At 40.6% G+C, this 17,386-nt stretch overlaps 1 protein-coding gene across 3 annotated transcripts in view; it reads left to right on the top strand.

Moving 5' to 3' along the window:
- The window catches only part of NR6A1 (nuclear receptor subfamily 6 group A member 1), a 202,487-nt gene that overhangs the window by 123,057 nt on the left and 62,044 nt on the right, over positions 1 to 17,386 (top strand). The window contains exon 1 of one of the 3 annotated variants that reach the window (XM_088793420.1): positions 10,413 to 10,549. The exons of the other annotated variants lie outside the window; for them this stretch is intronic. Within the exon in view, the coding sequence (XP_088649546.1) occupies positions 10,534 to 10,549 (16 nt within the window). The 5' untranslated portion in view covers positions 10,413 to 10,533. Of the gene's footprint in view, positions 1 to 10,412; positions 10,550 to 17,386 lie in introns of those variants that run through there. 3 annotated transcript variants of the gene reach the window in all.

The raw sequence follows: 17,386 nt of genomic DNA on the forward strand, positions 1-17,386 counted from the left end.
CTAATCTGAACAGAGATATTCAATGGGACATCTCTTTTTGTGAAAACTGAACTTCACCAGGACCGAGTAAACATCATTCCTGAAAAGGGCAACACCAGATTTTGAATCCATAATTACGTCATTAGGACCAAAAGGGCAAGTAAGATTAAGAAGAGCCATTTTTCAGGAATTGCCTAAATGCGTTTGAGTGTCTCTTGCAAAGAAGACACGGTGAATGGGAAGGTCTGTTCTGGGCAGAGTTGTAGAGGCTTAAAAGCATTCAAGAAGAAAGGGAGAATTTCTAATGTGACTAGTTCATTGAAGACGGATTATGATGTTATTTTTACAGTCATTTTTGTGCTAAGCTATCTTGCAAAGGGGACTTCTGCTTGTAGAGGTGGGTTTTGTCTATCCTAAGATGAGCCTGAGGCAAAGTTTATCTATTCTCTCAACCTGTTGGACTTGCTTCTCTGGCTCCTGCTGATTTTATCCCCCTCTCATCCCACAAACTAACCTCCTCCACCTGTTTTGGGTTCTATCCTTTATGGATTGAATGTGGCAAGTAGCCGATTTAGAAAACAACCAGCGCTTTTAGGCCAATACCTGAGGGCCAGGTGCCAGGGACACGAATACTAATCAGGATATTCAGGAGGTAAATTCTCTAATCCTGAAAGTTTCCCACTCTGGCTGGTGAGAACAAGAACTATCCCTGACCCTGTGGGCGCACCGAAAATCATTTCCTCCATTCCTTTTGGGTGGTCCTTTTTTCTCCCCCACATGCACTCATCCGTCCTCAGTGAAGATTCAAGAGAACAGTTATGTACAGTGGTTTGCAGAAAAAACTGGATGTGCACCTCGTCTCAGTATTTCCCTGCCCCTCCCAGGCAGTGCTGTGCTAAGAGAAATGCCCTGCCCTACAACAGATGTCAACACGCCTGAGATAACTGGTGCCATTCATCACTCCACTGCCCTTGTCCCAGGTGTGGAAACTGTATCATGAGACCCCAGGAAGAATTTCTTATTAAGAACTTGGAGACCTTTTGAACTTGGTGGCTGTTTTGAAGTATTTAATGTACCTTTCCCCCCTTCTTCCATTTGAGAAATACAGAGGGTGGCAAAAAAATGTATACACATTTTAAGAAAGGAAAACTGAATTAAAGTTGTAATACTGAATATATACCTATAACAAAAGATGAATACCAGGCGTGGTTATACATTTTTTTCGGCACCCGCGGTATGAATTGAGACCTCTGTGCCTAGCCCTTTGCCAACCTGCTGGAATAGACTAATGAACAAAACAAACCCAAGACAGATTGGCCTTCATGAAGATGATGTCCGGTGGAGGAGACGAAGATTCTACATGTAATTTCCATATGTGCTAATGAGTCAGAATTGCGGATACATGTGCTATGCGAAGTAATGTATTATGACATCAAGGACAGCTATTTTGAGAAGTGGGAGTGGGTTTTAAATGAAAACTGGAAGGCTAGGTGGGAGTTAGAAGTTATCCATGCTTGGGGGCGGGGGCAGTCACAGGGGGCAGTCAAGAACAGGGAGGTAGCATTTTCCGAGCAGAGAGGATGGCCCATAAGGGTTCAGAGAGAGCGGCAAATGAGATCAGCCAGTCAGTCAACGTCTATTAATGGACGACTTTGCTGCTGTTAAATATTATATTTACAAGTAATTATATACTACATTTTTGATACAACTATATAATATACATATATTAGAAATTATGTAATCTTTAAATATTTAAATGATATTTAATAACATTGGAGAATATGCTCAGTGAAAGAAAACTATGTGTAGTAATATGTTCAAGTTTTGTAAAATAATAAAAAAAGAAAAGCATATACACACAAAGAAAAAAAGATGGCAGGAAATACACCAAAACGTAACAGATGTTACTTGTGGTTCTATTTAGGTAGTGGGATGAAAGTGTTTCTCTTCTTTATATTTTTTTGTTTTCTGGGTGTTTTCCCTACTGAACATATATTACTTTATGAGAAAAGAAACATTGTTCTAAATAATATAAACTACAAATTTGAGACTTGACTGTATGGTAGGCATTGTGTTGAACATTTTTCATAAGATTCTGTCTTTCAGTTCTCACAGATTCTCTGGGGTAGGTACTGTTAACCCATTTTATAGATGAGGAATATAGAACCGAAGTTACGCAGTTTACCTAAAGGCACATAGCTAGGAAAAGCAGCATCCAAAATTTGAATCTAGGTTTAACACCCAGAACTTGTTTGCTTACCCTCTTTATTTTCCTGTAAAAGAGAAAGGAATAGTCGTGTGCGTGAGAGACGGGGTCGAGTCCCAAAGACATCCCGGAACCGTGTAAACGGTCTGTTGTCGTGTGTTCTGGAGTACGGATCTCAGCCTCCAATATCTCTGTTCCCTTTACTCAACATGTTCTAAAGGTCAAGCTGGTAAAAATCGGAGTTCCAAAGCCCAGGATTGGGTCAGCTTTCAGGATTCGCCAGAGGGGACGAGAAGACGAGTGAATGTACAGAGAGGCAGCAGGTACGAGGAGAGCAGGGGAGCAGTGCCCCCTTTCCTTCACCTGCCAAGCAAGTTGTAGGTTGACTCTGTTGTCGATAGGCGGATGCCCAAGACCTTTAGGATTAGACAGGCCGCCAGTGGAAGAGTGAGGGTGCAAACCTAATGGTCCAGGGGTTTGCTGAATGCTGTCACTGACGTGAGCATAGCACTATGTCATGTTGTAAAAGATAATTTTAGTTACTTTGATATGTGTACTTACTCTGATTTAATCAATAACCCTGTGGAGTATCTGTTCCCATTTAGCAGATATGGAAGCTGGGAGCTCAGAGAACTGAGAGTGCCCGGCCCAAATTTACAAAATCTAGTGCAAGTTGAGTAGTTGGTCTTTGATTCCAAATCTGTCTAATACAAAGCATGTAATTTCAGGCTGCCTCTTATTTTAGTTAACTGTTTCTGTAGAATTACAGATTCATTGGAAGTCTAGGAGGGCCTTTAAAAAAATTACATCAAAGATGACTCAAGAACCCATCTTGTGCTAGGGTCTGTAGTAGGTGCCAGGAGTGCGGAGATGAATCCTATCTTGTCCCTGACGGAATGCTCACAGACTCATGGGCAGGCAGGCACACAGAGGTAGGAACCTGTAGAGATTCACAGGATTGGAAGCCTTTGGGTAGGGAAGAGTTGGAGAAGATTTTTTGGAAGATGTAATGTCTTAATTAGCTGAGAATTAAATAAATAACTCAGAGACTAGCCAGGGAGAAGGAACAGTGCTCGCAAAAGCACATTTGGGAAACTGCAAATAGCACTGTTTGTTGAGAGCACTGGGATTATGAGAAGGGAGAATGGAGAAGTTGACGAGGGCCTCAGTCAAGAAGGTCCTGGTAAGGTTGGGAAGGTGGTTTGTTCTGAAAGCAATGACAGATTTAAAGTGTCATGTTTTTATTTGGGTTTTAGAAAGCAGCCAGAGTTGGAGAATGGATTGGTGGGGGATGGAGGGTGGGGTCAGGGCTGGAGAATAGACATGTAGAAAATACACACCTACAAGGAAACTCTTGAAATAAGCTAGATGAGAGATAATGGTGGCTCAGAATAGTAGAGATGAAATCAATACATAAATTCAGGAAGATTTGTTTTACTTTATATTATTAGAAATTATATGGGCATAGAAATGCATAAAATAGTATAATAAATTGATGTACCCAGTCTCAGTCAGCCATCATCCAGTGGCTAATCCTGTCCCACCCATACCTCCACCCACTTCCTCCCCGTCCCTGTTATTTTGAAGCAAATCTCTGTTGTCATATCATTTTATCCCTTAATATTCCAGTATTATGTATCTCTAAAAGATACTTTTAGCTATAGATTTCTCCTCCATCTTTTTTTTCTTCTATTTTAAGAGATTAGGTGATTAGTCTTGTTGAATTGACCGCAGCCCAGATTTTGCTGATTGCATCCTTGTAACGTAGATGAGAGTGTTCCTCTGAACTCTATAGTTCTTTTATTTTAGTAGTTGGATCTAGAGCCTCGAACACCTTCACATTCAACATTTTTAGCAAGATGACTTCATGGGGGTGTTGAGTTCTTCCATTAGGAGATATGTACTGTCTTGTTCTCCATTTTTATGTTAGTTGTTGATGATCAATATCTAGGATCCATTATTTCGTAGTAATATTCTAACTCCAGTATTTCTTTGTTCATTTCTTATCTAGAATGCTTCTGTAAAGAAATTTTTCCATTGCTATTTATTACTCTGTGGTATTTTTCATCTACGAAAAGCAGGATAAATACTTGACTATCTTTATTTAATAATTTCTGTTTTGGATAGCACCTTTCAGTGGTGACAAATTAGTTTTTTTAGAGTTATTAACTCATGGATTTAAACATTTGTGTTTCAGTTCATTGTTGTTGTTTTTTTAAGGATACTCAAATTATCCCATCTTTGGTTAGAGAGTGGCTGGTTCAGCAGCTTTTGAAGAGATAGAAAAAATAAGGATAATGACAGGTTGAATATGGGTGAGAAAGGAGTCAAGGAAAAAGTCCCAGGCTTTTGGCTTGGGTGGTTGAGGCCATGTGCTGAAACAGGGAGCCCAGGAAGCGGAGCAGGTTTTACAGGGAGGAGGAGGAGGAGGACGTGTCTGGACATGTCTTAGGTGCTTGGGATAGAACCATCTAGATGGAGCTGCCCAGGGGGCAGCTGGATATCAAGATGTGAGGCTCAGGGGAACAATTCCTGACTCCAGAACCCAGGACAGAGCTCAGTCGCTGAGTGTAGTTGACTCAGAGTGGGTGTGCGTCTGTTCTGTTTTGTTTGATAAAAATCAGTATCTTTCCCGACTGGAGCCAGGTTCTACCCTAGAGAAAGATTACTAAGCCCTGGCTGACTTCTCTTGTGCCTATCTTTAGAGAGTCAGGTTCAATCACGAGTAGAGTAAGAGGGACAGAGTTGGCTGCAGGTAGGATTGCCACTTGGCCGGTTTACAACCAGCCCTGTTGGTTGTCAGATTTATTGCACCCAATGCCTCAATTAGAGGAGAGCTCTGTGTACGGGTAGGATTTACTAGGGTTGGAATTGAGGCTGTGAGAACTGGTTCTGGCTTTGCGGGCATGGCCTAGAGCAACCTTTTTGTGAATATTTGTACTCCTTGAAGATTTTCTTTCCCTCTCCCATGTTCCTGCTCTCTGAAGCAGCTCCCTGCCTTTCTTCCTTTCTCTAGTCAACAAATATTCATTGAGTGCCTGCTTTGTGTTAGGCGTTGAGGCTATAATGGTGAACAAGAATAGGGGCAACGTCCCGCCTGGAATCTAGTGGGAGATACACGAGTATGTGTTAATAGGAACAGCAGCAGCAGCACGATTCCACACTAATCCAGGAACTCAGCAAATAGGACATGGGTCAGAACTCTTTTACTTCCAGGGGTGGGCCTTCATTATTGGAAGATTCAGTATCAGGTAGGCTTACAAATGAGAAAAATGTGTATGAAACAAAGGGCCTGACACATACACAACTCTGAAGCAGAGTTTGTCTAGGGGAAAACACCTCCTCTGAAATAAGATGAAAAAATGTGAAAATGAAGCAGAATATGAATGTGCCATTACGTTTAATAAAAGAATGACACACCACGCACACGCACTCATGCACACGTGCACGCATACCAAGAGCCTTCCAATTGCTTTAGCATATTGTATAATACATGCCTACTATATCTGAAACCTAAGGCTGGACCCTGGGACTACCAAGGCCTGACACTTTAGGGGTACATGCAGATGAATAAAGGAGATAGAACTGTAAAATAAAGGTGATATGTATTATCATAGTATATTTTAGGGTTTCAGGCAGCATAGAAGAAGGATGTCATTTGACTCTGTCTGATTTAAGGGCTAGGAGGCTGGAGTCTTAGAATACCTCATAGTGGAGGTGATACTTAAATTGAGTCCAGAAAGATGAGTAAGTGGTAGTGAAAGCTATAAGGGAGTAGTGAGAAGAGTGATTCCATGCAGATGAATTCTTACTTGCACTAAAAGTGGGTCGATATAGCTCGCGTGATGGGTGCTTACGGGAGTGGTGGTAAAGGATGCCAGAGAGATCAGGAGCGGCGGGATGGTAAAGAGCCTTGGGGTGTGGACCATTATACAGTAGGTGCCTAGGAGCCATGGGCTGGGTGCTGTGAGATCACGCCACAGCTGTTGGAGGTTTTGTCTGGCAGGCCTTTGCCCAGCTCCTCACAGAGCTCAGTTGCTTGTAGGTAGAAGCCTCTTCCTATACCATCGGATTTTTATTCTTCTCTCTAGGTCAGGCAGATGGATAGATAGCAAATGAAACAACTTGAGAAGTCAAAACTGAGGCCAGTTTATCTGCAAATTACTGGGCTTCAAGTGGTCTTCCTTTTTAGGGGAAAGGCTCTCTGTCCATTTGCCCTGCCCACAAGTCTTGCCTTTTACTACTTTGATCTTTTCTTTACTTCATTTACACATGTTGCTTAACAGCAGTTTGAGATGTCGCTATATACAGAGCTACAATATTTATTTGCATTAATCTCCGGGCTGATCTGGGTCTTAATTGTGAAGAAGGTAAACGGGCAGGGGTGCCCTATGGGATAAGTCCCAGCTTGTCCGACCTCTCAGAAGATGTAACAGTTGGCTGCATTTATGTTTGTATACTATATACCTGGTTCTTTTCTTTTTCTTTTCATTCAAAGGGTACTGAGTTATTTGTACTATAATGTGTTCTTGATTGTGGTACTTTTAAAAACTCATGCACAAAATTTTGGGAAATTTATGGAGTTTTTTTTAATGGAAGGGGAGCTTACTCTTTCTAAGTTCTTCAATTTGTGGGTGGGAAACTGATCTATTTAAATGCCCTACCCATATTTAAATTTCCTTGATTGTCTCAAAAAGTCTTTTTACAGTTGATCTGTTCAGATCAGGATCCAAGTAAGGTACATACATTGCATTTCGTTATTATATATTAGGCTGTTATTCTTAAATCACACCCTGTAGTCTTTGCTTCCATAGCCAATCATGCTACCCTTTCACATACAGATTTAATTCCTGACTTGATAGCATAGGCATTAAAAAGTCTTCTGAGATCTTTCCTACTTTTACCCATTCCGTCAAGTCCTGAAATATCTTTCCTATCTGTCTACTTGCCGACTCCAAGCTTCCACTCCAATATCTTGCCCTCCCCGTGGCATCCCACTTCAGTCTAAGGAAGGGTTCCTCCATCTGTTTCCCTAACATTTCGTACCCACCGGTCACAGTACTCATAATATCGGCTTGTCAGTTTTCTGTTCGTGTGTTTGTACAAGTGGGTTGGTATGGCGTGGAGAGGAAGCAGATAGGCCAGGCTCCCATAGTTGTCATTTCTGTCACCTCAGCCAGCATAGTGCTGAGCTCATAGGAGACACGGCGAATGTAGAGTTGGATTTTAAAAAACCCTGGTTTCTGGAATAGTTTCCATTTAAAACCCTGCGTTGTTTTTTGTTTCCTGAACTATGAATTCCTCTTTCCCACTCCAGGAATAGAAGGCAGAATTGGCAGTCGTATCCCAGTGTGCTCTTTGTCGCTCCCGTCCTTTTCTGCACTTGGGAGGTTTGCTTGTTGGTCCCACAGCATGGACCTTATTGGACTGTGTTCTTCATTATTCCTGTTCAGTAGCATTAAACTCTTCCCTTGCCATAGGGGGTGTCTGTATCAAGGATCTGACAGATAAGAACCAGAGACCTTGGACTCTTCTTTTGTGGTTTGCAAGGTTAGAAAAGATTTTAAAGCATTTTCTGCATATTTCTGGTTTTCTAAAATGGATTGAGGTTCTCTAACTAGTATTCTTCCATCAGTGGCCGACTAGCTTTCACTTTGCATCAGGCTTTCATTGAAACTTAAAAACAAACGAGGTTGAAATGATTCCAGTGATTGTGTGGCCACTAGAATTGCTACCTTTTGTTTTACACTGAAGGGTTAAGCATATTACATCTTGAATCCCCCCTTTAGCGTCAAAATCTGCAGTCTTTTTTGAAATCAGCCATGTGAATAAATACGAGTAAACAGATGTTGAATAGTAACATCTGAAAAGAGGCTCTTTTCCTGTCTAGGGTATGTGGTGCATGGCAGAAATGAGGAACTAGGTAGGATATTTAGTTTTTTTCCTCATTTGGTCTGATGACTCCTGCCTCTTCCTTTCTTTGGGATTCGGTTTCCCCGTCTTTCAAATAAACATGGAACCAGTCTCTTGCAAGGTTAACTAAGGTTTTGCCATTGATAATTTGGACTCGAATTTTGAATCCTATTAGATATGCAGTATGCAAATGCTGCAGATGTTGCTTAAATGTAGCATTTAGTTCATCTACTTTTTTTTTACATTACAAAGCTAATATTAGCAAGTAGAAAATGTTGCTGATTTCTTCTTTTCTCCTCTTCCTACTCATAAATCCCAGGAATGCGTTACTCTTTTAAAATGATTCTTTTCCCCTGCAGTTGTTCTTAACAATCTTGCCGGGAGCCCTAGTTAAGATTTAATGTTGTCTTTTGTGTTCCACGTTCGTGCTTTCTTCCCCTTTCCTCTCAGTAGAAACTATGAAGGGCTCTCAAAAAACCTGCGGACTGAAGATGCAGAAGAAATACGACTGTATACAAAGATAAGACTTACCGTTCTTCTTAAGCTATGTTAAAGATCTGTTCTCAGATGGGTACATCAAGGATTATTGCTAAGACCCATCCTTAAAAATCAAGGGCTCTGCTTCAGTCATGATATCAGGATCCAGACTAAAAGCTCCCATTTCATCTTCTCCTCCAAAGACTGGTTCCATAAAGCAGAGAATCTTACTGTACCTCTGTTGTGTGCAGGAGCTGAGGTCAGGTAACCGTGTATCCTTCAGGGAGACAGAGCTGCCTTTTGAATGAGTGTTCCCAGTTGAATAACTTGCTGCTGGCGGGCTTTCCCCTTGCGCAGCTTTCCCCCTCGTTCTAGTTATAGTCACTTTACTGAAATTATAAGAGCTACATTAACTTCCACAGGGATTGAGAAGAAAAATATTAATCTCTTGACTGGGTGGGTGAGAGTGGGGTTGTAAAGCTGGTTGATGTGTTTGTGTTTGGCGTGAGGTGTGTGGTGGCAGTGGCAGAGCATTTATTTTTAGGCAGATAAATTACAGCCGTCTCTCCTCCTCTAAATCACTTTCTCTTTAGGCCCTTACTCTGTAAGATGACCCAAATGCTCTGTTGGTTGGAAAAGCCCTCTAGTAACAGTGGTAGCAATATTTGCCATTCAGTTACATAGCTGCCAAGTGACAGGTTCCACTCCTAACCCAAGAAGTGTCTCCGTTTTTTCTGGAACACTGCTGTAAAATGTGCCTGGCCTTTAAGTTATTTCCAAGGCTACAGAGAAAAGGAGCTTTCCTAGCATGAAACACTTTGTACAACTAAAAAGCACTTATCCCCGGGGATCAGCCTCTCTTTGGACCGTCCCACCGTCTCAGTGGAACTTGCCCTCTTCTGTGTTCTGATACCTGAATGGATAGTTGGAGGTTTGACATCACGTGTCGTTAGCATAGGACTCAGACTTGCCAGCCTCTGCAGCTCGGTGGCAGGGTCTGAGCAGTGTCCGTGCACACCCGGTGTGTCACACTCAGCCATGTGTTAGTGGTACGGCTCAAGAATCAGGAGACGTAGCGTAACCATTGCTTAAGATCTTAGGAGTTTTAAAAGAATGAAATCGGGAGCTTACTTAAAGATTTAAGAATTTGGCTGGGGGCAGGGGATGGAATCTCTAACCTGTGCTCTCTAAAAGGATTTTGCAGCCTTTAGTTTCCTTTCTCAAACTAGTGTATATAACATAATTTCCAACTAGTGTGTATAACCAGAGCATAGAAATTAAGGGCCAGAGTTAAAGTGAACCTTGCAAATAACTCAGAGCTCTAAGTTTTCATTTTCTCAGAAGAATTTGCCTTGTCATTGTTTATTACAATGACAAAAAGCAGGGAATCCCACTCCTCCCCCCACCGCAAACACATGCGTAACCTGGAGGTTTTTGTTTTTTCTTTTCCTTATGCCAAAGGTTTCAGCTCTAAATTTTCTAATCCAGAATGTAGTATAGAATAGCTCTTAAAAGAAAGAAGGGGAGGGAAAACCCCCACATATTAGAACTCTTTTAAATTAAATGAAAACCAGGTCTTTCTAAAATGTTCCCTTTTAATTTTAGAATCTCAGCTCAAAGAAGACCAGACGAATATTTCCCGTTAAATATTCTCATTATAGTTTTCAGAGAGACATGCTAGGCATGTATTGTTAACTAGAGAAAATAAGTCTATCAGTTCCACTTAGATAACCTTTGGTAATAAACGAACTCCATACACGTTGTGACCTTAGCGCCTGAACTTTCTAATCACATGACCGGCTTGTAAACTGACCTGTAAGGATGACTGTCGTAGTCCCAGCTAAGAGAGAGAAATTGGTCAAGTATCGGAAGGGTGGTCATCAAGCTGGACTTGTCCTGTAATCTCTGTTTCTTCATGGCTGCAAAAGAACTTCTCAACAAACTCCAAGAAGCATGAAATGGAGACATGGGAAGGTAAGGGAACTGACTGTTTAAGTCTGGGACCAGATCGAAGGTTTAGAAATTTTCTTTGAAGGTTGTAAGCAAGTAGTAGCCTTGAGGGGGGAGGAGGGAGGAGGGAGGCATGTATTCCTTTTTTGTGTCTTGGCAGAATTCAGCCAGCAAGTTTTCATGGACATAGCAACTGGCTGCAAGTGTTTGGAGTAGAGAAAATCGTGGGAAACTGTAGCAAGTTGATTGTTGTGGTTGATGTTGTTAAGAGATGGAGCAGGAAAAAAAAGGGGGAAAAAATTGGTTTAAATTTTATAGTGACTTGAAAAAAAATTTTAACTTAATTTTACCGCACAGTCCTTAGGTAAAGTTTACATTTAAAAAAAACTGTTCTGTTTACCTCTTGACAGAATATGTTTATATTTTAAATTCCTTAATCCAGTTCACCCCATCTGCCAAAGCCTTATTTAGTACTGTTAATTATAGGTAGTATTGGGGTCATGAGGCCGTAGATAAGGCAAGCTCATTCCCTTTGGGGAACTTAGATACTTTGCAGTTTGCGGCATAAGACTAAAGCCATTGCTAATTTATTTTTAAGTGGGTTGTTTTTAAAATGGGTAATATTTTCTCTCTCTCTCTCTCTCTCTCTCTCTCTCTCTCTCTCTCTCTCTCTCCCCCCCCCCCCCATTAATAGCATCTAGTTAGTGTTGCAATTTGTATATTTGGAAATAGGCTGCTCTTGTGTGAGAAACCCCAGTGCCCCACGACGTTATTATTTGGGCCAAGAAAAACATACACAGCTAAAAAAACAGCTAGACGATGAATCTAAGTATTCAAGATTTGCTGTATTTGTTTGCTGTGTTTATAAAATATAGAGTCTAGAGTTTGGTTTCTTGCAGGTAAGCACTGCAGAGCTAGAGCCAGTTTCAGGCTCTTTGAGGTAGTTGGTAAATTTCTAGGGCATTAACCTATGAAATAGCCCGTCCTGGGAAAGTTCCCCAGCCCCTTGCAGCGCGGCTAACATCTGCCACAGGCCGCTTTGCAGTTTCATTCTCATTCTGAGGATGCACAAACCAGGGAAGTGGGCCCTCCTTTCATAACATTCTCCTTTATAGTAATACTCCCTTCTGTGCTCTTCCCCAGCACTTCATATGCCGGAATTACCTCATTGGTTTTTATTGTAAATTAATAGGAACAACAAAGTTTGTAGGAATTATCAGTTTCATGCAAGACCTGTTATTTACTTATTTATTTTTATCTTGAACCAGCTTCCTCTCATTCCCCCAATATGCACAGAAATTCTTTGTTAAACTCTTCTGGAAATACTAGCTTTTCCAGAAAGGACTAGTTTAAGATTTGCTCTGGATCCATTGGAACAGGAGTTTAGGGGGAGGCTGAGATGCCCAGCAGTGGTTATATGAGTTGGGAAAGGATCGCTCTGGAGCATTTGGCTTTTTTTTTCCAACCAGCTTGAACCTCTTAGTGATATATAGTCCACAGGTTCTGAAAGAGAAAAGGGGTTTGAACAGAAAGTTCGCCCTCAGTTCTTATTTAACTAAGTACTGAAGCTTTGAATTTTTCTTAGTTTTTCAATGGCAGAAAATCGTTTATGGTGCTAACACACGAGAACTTTGATAAAGGAGTGAGTTTTAAAATTTTTACCTGAATCTTTCATATAAAATTCTAGTAAAACAAAATTAATTACTCCAGCTGAAGGAGGTCTTTGGAAGCTTAAAAAGCAAAAGCAAACTACTTACAAAAGAGACCAGTGAAAATTCTACTGTAAAAAAGCGTTGCCTGGTTTTGGATATTGGGCCCTTGTCCATTTAAATTAACCTTTGTCACAGCTGGGCATACAAATGTTTTGTTTTAGTTCACAGAGGGTTAACTCTATTCAAGCTTTCACTGTGGCAGGCCTGATCTGTGGAGTCACACAATCTGGTCTTTCAGCGCTGCCAGTCGCTAGGCAGGAAGTCTTATTTCTTAAGCTCTCTTTCAGAATGGGGGGTTGGGATTTGGAGAAAGGTGGGGGAAGGGCCTTGGAGCATCTGTAAGGATCAATAACAGAGCGACCGCGAGAGAGGCCATTGTGCACACTTCAAGATAGATGCAGCGCTGTGCACAGCCCCTGCCTGGCAGGACAGACACCTAAAACCAAAACAATGTCACTGAATGAATTCCTTGCGAAAATCAGGTTGCTCTTAAAGGAGAAAAAATACTTAGGCGTACCCTTTTAATGGGAATATTCTCATTCCTCAACTTGCTAGGATCAGGCAGTCCCCACTAGAAATAACTCCAAATTGATTTTTAAACGCCCTTTGTCCTCATGCTAATACTGTATTGAATTGGAGAGGGTGATCATTTTGGTCTTCGTCACACGCATGAAAGCATTGAGTAATCTTCTTTCATTCTTTATTTTTTTCCTTCCCTTCTTTCTGTTTGATTCTAACGTTTGCTTTACCCTGTTGGTGTTGGAGGCATCATTAGGGGATGAAAAACCAAAATTTGGTTGGGATTTGAGTAACACATGTTTGAAACCCCTCCCCCAACAGCTGGTATTGGCTCTTGAAAGTTCAACTGAGCTAAACAGATGCTCTTGGTGTGTTATTTTGAGATCGTTTAAACCAAACTTGCAGCCAAGAAATACACAAAACTCATAGGTCTTACTTTAAAATGCACTTCAGTTGTGAAGTCATGCCACATCTTAATGCATGTTATATGGGTGTTAAAGAGAGATACCTGAGCTTGGAAAAGTGAGCCGTTCCACTAATGAAATTAGGATTTTAAAAGCACTACCAAGTTTGTTGTTCTTTTACTCCAGCCCAGATTTTCATTTTTTGCAAGTTTCCCTTTTCCGAGCCCAGCTGTAACATTCCTGTTTTACTGTATCCTTTTCCAGCAGACTAAGGCAGTAATTACTGTCGTTCAGTAGGTACTTTTATGATGCAAATTCTTTATGGCAGTTGGAAAGAGTAATGGAGTCATTGGTGCCTCTCTTCCACTAAACCCCCAAAGTATTGGTACAACTGATGGTAACAGCTGTGGAAAATGGAATTATAAAGAGCCTTTCATATCCTCCTAATTTGAAATCTTCCAGAAATAAATGCATAAACAAACCCGGGGTCTATAATGTGACTTGCAAATATACAAATGGAATGAGGGGGTGAGGTGGGTAAAGATCTGCAATTGAAGTGAGCCCTACGTTTAATTTATTTTCTGCCTCTTGAGTTGAGACCTGACATATTCTTCCAGACAGTTTTGAGGCTCAAGAGAATACTTAAGACACTTCACAATATATCCATCATGTGGATATATTTTTTAAATTTAATTTGTAATATAGTTTCAGGTATACAAAACAACGATTATACATTTACACCCCTCACAAAGTGTTAACCCCCCCAAGTCTCCTACCCTTCTGACATCGTATATAGCTGTTTCATTTGGATAGTCTTAACCCATCTCAAATCTACACTCTTTTCTTGGGAAAATTATATAGAAAAAGAATATCTAATTTAATCATCACAAACAGTACCTTGTTGATACCATTGTTTTGCCTCTCTGATAAATTATAATTCTGCATTAATATTTAACCCAAGAGATCAGTTCTTTTAATAGGCATTTTCCAGAGAGATACAAATATTAGTAACAAAACTTGGAAGTTCATTTACCACATACATTGTATTAAAATAGGGTATGAAACCTACCATGACCCTTTTGAACAATGTGGTCTTTAATGTGCTTTTTAGGGGGAGGGCCTAGTGAAGCAAAAGCCATAAAAGTCTTCAGGGTTCACGATGAGGTTGGGATTTTAGCCCATTGCTTTTGTCATTTCCACACACAAACATCACTGCAATCATGTTTGATTTAGCATCCTTAATACAATGAGGTGGGAGAACAAAAGGATATCAGAGGCACAAGTATGGAAGCCAAACATTCTCCGTTCACCCCAAATTTCTCAGATCATTCTCATTTCTCTGTCTTCCCTGCTGCTGGGGTTTCTTCTTAAGCCAAGCAAATCAGTCCATTTGTAAGAATCTTCTTTTTACATACCTCAGCAATTTCCTTAAGAAATTGAAAAATAAGCCACTCTTCAAATATTTTTTAGACACGTAAGAAGTCATGTCCCTAAGACTTGCTAAAAACACCATAATTAGGAAAAATGCATCTACTCATATTTCAAGGTTGACAGTTTGGGGGCGTTCCCAACATACAGCTGTTTTACATATCTTGAAAAGCCTGATAGATGTAAAGGTCATTGCTAACTCGAACTGGGTCTTGATGCTCACCCTGTGATCCAAGGACCTTGCATTAATTAGGATGAGAAGCATGGAAGGTCAGAAGTCAACTGGCTGGTGGGCCGCGGTAGATTGTCTTTGGGGCCAGTCAGAATTCCTATAGGATTTTTAGCCATTGAAACCAAACCAAACAAAAACAAAAATAAAACCTGCTGCTGCTTCCATGGCCTCTGAGCAGATCCCTTGGTCTGTCTGGGAAGGACTCGTCCCCTGCTGCCCAGATGGCTCATAGAAACTTGGCTGCGTCCCTTGCTTTGCTACGGGATCCCGGTGTGGGGGAAGCACCTGAGCAGCCCGGCTGTCACTTGGCCAAGTCCCTTGACTTCTGTGCGCCTCAGTTTCCTCATATGTACAGCGGGATAGTGATACCAGTCTCAGGGATTTCTATAGGAACTAAATAAGAGAACCTCTGTTACAGTGTCCAGCCCGTGCTTAACATGCCTTGAAATTGGAATGAGTTTTTAAAAGTAGCGAATTTAGAGAGATAAGAAAAGTAGAGGATTTTTGGGTGAGCTTGTGGCTGGTGCTGTTTATATTCCAAGTAGAAAACTCCCCAAGGAATGCCTCCATTCAGTGGGTAGCAACCAGGGATGGGCCCTTTGGAAATTTAGCCTCAAAAATGCTGTACACAAGGGAGGTGAGCTACTGAGCCTTCTCCTACAAGGAATTGCTATGCTATTCGTGGACTAATGAAAATAATTAGTAATAAGTGGGTCCCTGCAATCTTTGTGGCTTTTTCCCTAAGTGACTCTTAATTGTCTTGATTACATGAAAAAGAGGGGATGGGCTCTAAGTGAGCACAGAGGTTAAATCATAATCAGGAAAAGAAGGAGTCAAGTTTTCTTATCTCCTTCCATGTGTTTGGTAAATAAATAGCTGTCAAGACAATTGCCCTGGCCAGGCTTAATAGGCCTTTCGCAGAAGCTTTACCATGAAGTGGTCAAGTTGAGAATACTGTTAGCACGCTCATCATTGCTCGGCTTAATTTTTGAGCTTTCAGTCTTCTAGGGGTTCAGAAGTTTGTATCAATGGCTCATTCTGATCTCTGTATAAAATTATAATTTATGTAGCAAACATTCATTGAGCATTTACTGTGTTCTAAGCTGTGGGAACACAGGTAAGTCAGACATAATTCCTTACCTGAACTACAGCTCTGCTTTTGAACGAAAGAGGAAAAAACAATTTTAATATTGCTTGATAGATATTAATTGTTCATCACTTAAAAGAGAGTTTTTGAGGGTAATTGCAGGAAAAGGAGTTATATTTGGCTACCAAAGCGTTATTTAAAACTGGCAGTGGGATTTGATTTCAGTTTAGGGTCCTATATTTCTTCAGTGTTTTTTTGTTTGTTTTTTACACTATGTGTGACAAGCATTTTTTGTTATGGAGGATTATTTTTTTAATTGTTAAAAAGATTTTTATTAAAAACATAGCTAACATACAATATTATATTAGTTTCAGGGGTACACTGTAGTTATTCAACATTTATATTCCTAAAGAAGTGATCACCATAAGTCCAGCAACCATCTGATACCGTACCACACTGTCCAGATATTGACCATATTCCCTATGCGGTATATTACATCCCCATGAGTTACTTGTTTTATACCTGGAAATTCCCCTTCACCTTTTCCCTTCTTTTTTAATTTTCCAATTACAGTTGACATTCAGTATTATACTGATTTCAGGTATACAGCATAATGGTTAGACATTTATAGAATTTAAGAAGTGATTCCCCAATTAGTCTAGTACCCACCTGGAACTATACATAGTTATTACAGTGTCATTGACTATATTCCCTATGCTTCACTTTACATCCCCATGACGGTTTTGTAACTACCAATTTGTACTTCTTAATCTCTTCACCTTTTCCACCCTGCTCCCAACCCCCTCCCATCTATCACCCCCACAAATCTAGTACCCATCTGACACCATACATAGTTATTACAATATTATTGACTATATTCCATATGCTATACCCTACATCCCCATAACTTTTTAACAACCAATTTGTACTTAATCCCTTCCCCTTTTTTCATCCATACTCTCAAACTCCCATCTGGCAACCATCAAAATATTTTCTATATCTGAGTTTGTTTCTGTTTTTGTTGTTGTTCTTTAAAATCCATGTGTAAGTGAAATCGCATTGCATCTGTCTTTCTCTGTCTGACACTCCACTCAGCAAAGTACCTTCCAGGTCCATCCATACTGCCACAGACGGCAAGAACCCATTCTCTTTCATGGCCGAGCAATATTCCATTGTATATATGTACCACCTCCTCTTTATTCATTCTGCCATTGACGAACACCCAGGCTGCCTCGACATCTTGGCCATTGTAAACAATGCTGCAATGAACATGTGGATGTACAGGTTCCCTTGAAGTAGCGTTTTGGATTTCTTCAGATAAGTACCCAGAAGTGGGATTACTGGGTCCCTCTTTGTCTCTTGGTGTAGCCTTTGTTTTAAGGTCTGTTTTGTCTGGTATAAGTATTGCTACCCCAGCTTTTTTGTTTGTTTCATTTATATTTTCATGAAATAACTTTTTCCATCCCTTTACTTTCCATG

Source organism: Rhinolophus sinicus, chromosome 16 (assembly GCF_057876585.1).
Source record: "Rhinolophus sinicus isolate RSI-liver-muscle chromosome 16, RSI-T2T, whole genome shotgun sequence".
Taxonomy (NCBI): Eukaryota; Metazoa; Chordata; class Mammalia; order Chiroptera; family Rhinolophidae; genus Rhinolophus; species Rhinolophus sinicus.